Source organism: Sorghum bicolor, chromosome 2, assembly GCF_000003195.3.
Source record: "Sorghum bicolor cultivar BTx623 chromosome 2, Sorghum_bicolor_NCBIv3, whole genome shotgun sequence".
Lineage (NCBI taxonomy): Eukaryota > Viridiplantae > Streptophyta > Magnoliopsida > Poales > Poaceae > Sorghum > Sorghum bicolor.
The window spans coordinates 2,129,061-2,134,124 of record NC_012871.2 but is presented as its reverse complement, the minus strand read 5'-3'; the positions used below and the strand labels follow the sequence as shown (position 1 = coordinate 2,134,124).

Genomic DNA, 5,064 nt, shown 5'->3' with positions numbered 1-5,064 from the left:
TTTATAGGGAAAGGCTATCACTAATAGAGATCAAAATAGAAGGGTTTATATAAATTCGTCGAAAATTTGCTGAAATTCTCAAAATATCGCCTTTTTCTCGAGGATAAAAGGTTACACAGCCAACATTTTTCAGTTAAGTTCACCTTTCACTCCAAAATTTCAGCAAACCACACATAAACGGCTGTCTATATCCTTTAACTCACCAAAGCCGTAAATTTCTTCAAAATTTGTTTTAGTTTCCTCACTCACACGTTCGACGTCACTAGCAGATGCAGCCCGTTACCAATGCTTTACTTTTTTGATATATTGTGTTATTTTGTTGGTGTTATAGAAATTATGATGCATGGTGGGTTATTAGAGAGTTTTTCGGTGAAATGACGTTAACATTTTTAAAAATGAAATTCTTTAATTTGATCTGATATTTTTTGAAATTCCTGAAATTCCGTATTTATCGCTGGGGCACAGGAATTGTTTTTAATTATACCGATGCTAACAGAAATACTATGTATCACCAATCACATGATTTTAATTATATATTTCGTTTATATATACACACATTAAAGTACATATGATATGCAGCTCACAGTTTTATTTCCTCCGTTGACACACGGTACATATGTATACATGTACGTTCATGCATACGACACACTTACACACGTACGTACGTATAACAAGCATGCATTATGCATGCTGCACAGCTGCAGGCGTATATGATGCATGGCAGTAGTCTAGTACGGGCTCTGGCCGTCGAGGTTCCCCGGCGGGTTGTAGCTGCAGATGGCGAAGACGCCGGCGTTGTTGCTGCACTCGACGGCGGCGCAGCCGATGGTGGTGGTGCCGCTCCACACCACCTGCGTGTACGAGTCGCACCTCTCCCCTGCTGCGCAGGTGTTACTGTCGTGGTCGTAGTACTGCTTCTGGGACACCCACAGACCCACGACGTCGGCGGCCGAATAGTTGCCGCCGGCGGCGCCCCAGAAGAGGTTCTCGCCGTAGGGCCCGCCGGAGAGCGTCAGGTTGCAGTCGTCCTGCCGCGCCGCCGCGTAGTTCGCCGCGTAGGTGGCCAGGCTCTCGTTCCACGACAAGGGCTTGACACCCACGTCGGCGCGCGCCTCGTTGTGCAGGTAGACGACGACGTCCTGCGCCGACGACCCCTGCGCCGCGCTGGGAGTGACAACCACCAGCAGGACGACGACGATGGTTGCTAAGGCCACAGCAAGGGGCGCTAGTTTCCGTGAGTACGCCATTATTGCTGATGAACGAGTCTGTGAAGCTCGATCGGGTGATTTGTACCTTTGTATGTAAAGTGTGTCTGTGACTAGCTTGCAGATCGCTGGGGTATTTATACTGGTACCAAGCAGGAGATCGAGCGGGAGCTCGATGACTTCTTCTCTTCAAGATGTATACAATCCCTCCAAACAAATTAGTTGTTTTGAATTTAACCTTGTTAACTTGTTTGATCAATTGGTCGAAATATAATCCTCGGTCTGACGACCGTCAATGAATAAATCAATTCCATTGGTTGTTTTCAATTTAACTTTGTTAACTTGTTTGATAAAGTTTATGGAAAAAAGTGTTGCGTGTCTAGATTTATATGACACCGGATTAATAACATATATTTTTATAAGATGCTCACTACTACAGAATTGAACATCATTGCCAGTTTAAAATTCCTAGTAGTGTTGGTTTTTTGAACCAGCACAACTAAGTGACACTGATGAGGGGACACATTAGTGCCATTTCTAAAACCGGCAATGATGTAGTTTTCATAAAAACCAAAAAAGTTTAATACTAGGAGAGATATCACTAAGGCACACGATAATTTTTGTTGGACATGATTTCAAATGAAAAAATTGTCCACTATAAAGTTGAATAACTTTTCAAAATCTACAACTTTTGTTTTGGGCATTTCTCCATCTGAGTTCATTTGAAAAAAAAAATGAATTTGAGAAATCAAATGTAATTTTTATTGGATAGATTATTCAAATGAAAAAGTTGTCAACTATAAAGTTTCTAAACTCTACGAGATCGATAACTTTTCTTTTGGTCGCTTCTCCATTCAAGATCCTTAGCTAATGCTAAACACTCACTTGTGGCTATATAGAACATATGGATTTCTTTGGTATTAACTTCTATGAAATCTTGCAAATCAAATACAGAGACACCATAACGACTTCAAATAAAAAAAGTTGTGAACTACAACGTTACATAACTTTTCAAGATCTACAACTACCACTACACACTCACTTGTGACTATAGAGCATGACTTGTTTGGTATTAACTCTATAAAATCTTGTGATATATATTTAGACATCAAAATAATCTCAAATAAAAAAGTTTTAACTATAAAATTATACATCTCGTCGAGTACTACAACTTTGGTATAAAGTTCATCTCTATCGTACATAGAAGAAAGTTATGAAAATTTTTTTTGTGCAACATACCACTGCTAGCTCATGACTAGAACCGACAGTGATAGCATTATTGTCGGTTTTAGTCAAGAACCGGCAATGATATTGGCTAAAACCGGTTGTGATGACCAGAATATCAGTTTTGGTTTGTCAAGTGTTTTTCGCGCAAAAAATTGCGTGACTTAGACTTGCAACGCGCGACCATGTGGTGGAGTCTCTTTTAGTATTAAAAAAAATCTTATTTTTAGTCTGTTTTTTGGGTTTTCTAGAAACCACTCGGTTCAGAACCGGCACTACGTGCCCCTTCATCAGTGTCGCTTTATTTGTGCCGGTTCAAAAAAACTGACATTAATGGGAATTTGGAACTAGATGTTCAATTATGTAGTAGTGATATATAATCTAATTTTGGAATGAAAGATGAACTCCGTACTACGTAGTATGAGTACGTAGGTGATGTGATGACATTTTTTTGCGAGGACCGAGGAGTAGGTGATGACATTTTCAAGCTAGTGCGCGTGCCTTGTTGCTAGTATGTTTTAGTCGTCCACCAATGGGAAATAGATGAGGACACTGACGTGATCGTTATCGAGGTATATGAAGAAGTACGAACGTAATTGTCGGTTCGTCGTCATGTCGTGTTGCTAAACGCATGCATGCAGCTATATAATAATATAGACACCAATTGAGCAGCATGCATGTTGCAATTCTTTTTTTTTTCTTTATTTGGGTCACAGCCTCAATTCATTAAGGCCTTGTTTAGTTCCAAAATTTTTGGCAAAATATGAATAGTACCAATTTTGTTTGTATTTGACAAATATTGTCCAATCATGGACTAACTAGGCTCAAAAGATTCGTCTCGTCAATTTCGACCAAACTGTGTAATTAGTTTTTATTTTCGTCTATATTTAATACTTTATGCATACATCTAAAGATTCGATGTGACGGGGAATCTAAAAAATTTTACAAAATTTTTTAGAAAGTAAACAAGGCCTAATTAGTCAGCCTTTGGATCCAGCGATATATATATATATATATATATATATATATATATATATATATATATATATATATATATATATATATATATATATATATATAGTATAATAACTACAAGTCACCTCTTGATCGATGGCTACATTATATTTGACGACGTGCATGTGATGTACATAGACGTATAAGTTTTAGCCATGTGTCAATCGTGTCTTGTACCCCTGGATATGCATGCATGTATGTGTCAGTCGTCAGAAAGTACCATAGCTGTACATTTTTAACACAAATGGCGAATGATGCGTGTGAGGACGATGCTTAGCTTTTATATCCATTCTCTAGAAAATTAGCGAGGACGATATGGTGGTGTGCTGCCGAAGAGAAAGAAATGGACTTGGATTTAGCGAGGACGATACTGTTTTGGCGTTCAATGTGCATGTTCTACAGCCATAAAATTGTGAGTGAGGTGTACGTGGTTCAAGAAATACTGGATGGATTATTGAACTGAGCCGAGTTTGAGCCGATTTAGAGCGAGGAGGACTTGGTTTAGATTAATAACTAATAATGTTAATTGTTTTTTTATAGCAGTGCGTAGATGGCATATTATCAAGGGAGCTGACATTTCCATGTCCTTCGTTGTAATTAAGCAAGGTCTTAGTCGTGCACCAGTGGATGTTAAAAAAAAGTTACTCCCCTGTTCCTAAAAGTTGCAAGATCTAAAGTTGTCCTAAGTCAAACTTTTAAAACTTTGACCAAATTTATAGAAATAATAGTAAGATTTATAGTACCAAATTAATATCATTAGATTTATCATATAATACATTTTCTGTAAAGTTGGTCAAAATTAAAAAAAAGTTTGACTGACACGATTCTAAAAGTTGAAGCTTTTAGGACACGCGCTCACAATGCAGTAGAGTCTAAAATTAATTATTACCTCGAACAATGTGGACTTAGAGTCTAAATCAGTGGCGAATCTAGGATTTTATCTAAGGGTATGCCGCCCAAAAGTTTTCATATATAATTTGGTAATTTTATTTTAGTAATTCGGTAATAATTGTAAAATTAACAAATTCGCAGATTAAGTTCAAACTGTCCACTAAATAATAGTATAAATAGTTTAAAAACCATATCGATAATTGAAATATAGGCATGTAAAAGAACAAAGAACGAGAGATTTACAATGATATTTTTCTGACTATTTTATTCAATGCTTTTGAAGAGACATAAATGTTTTAATTATATCATCTTCATCAATTTCAAATAAAATATCTCGCTCAAAGAAAGTATCCAGGCCATTAAAGCTATCATCCTATCTCATGTCATCAATATAATTATTATGTAGCTGCAATTCAAATTTGAGCAAATTATTATTTGAGAACTCCCTTGCGTAGAACTCAGCTAGTTTTACATAGCTTATGTGCATCCAAAGAACATAAGATTAGATTTTTGCCTAAGAGAAATAGTGAATCAACGAGTCTCGATGACTGCGTGGCCATGCAAACCGTAGATGCGTGATTGGAGAAGGGCGGGCAGCTAGGTAGAGTGCACCGGTCAGTCGGCAATCAGGACACGGGCGCCACCATCCGTCACGCACTCACGCCTAGCTACCTCGTCGCCGTCAACTCTCAAGGCGGCGGCGGCGGCGGCGGCGGCGGCGGCGTGAGTT

General features: G+C 38.2%; 1 protein-coding gene across 1 annotated transcript; it reads right to left on the bottom strand.

The window, feature by feature from the left end:
- LOC8059913 (pathogenesis-related protein PRB1-3) lies at positions 522-1,311 on the bottom strand. Its single transcript, XM_002459263.2, has one exon. It carries the CDS (start codon positions 1,245-1,247, stop codon positions 729-731), a length of 519 nt encoding a protein of 172 aa, XP_002459308.1. The 5' UTR covers positions 1,248-1,311; the 3' UTR covers positions 522-728.

Excerpts from the sequence above, each read along its gene's own strand:
- LOC8059913 (XM_002459263.2), bottom strand. The coding sequence starts at position 1,247 with ATGGCGTACTCACGGAAACTAGCGCCCCTTGCTGTGGCCTTAGCAACC.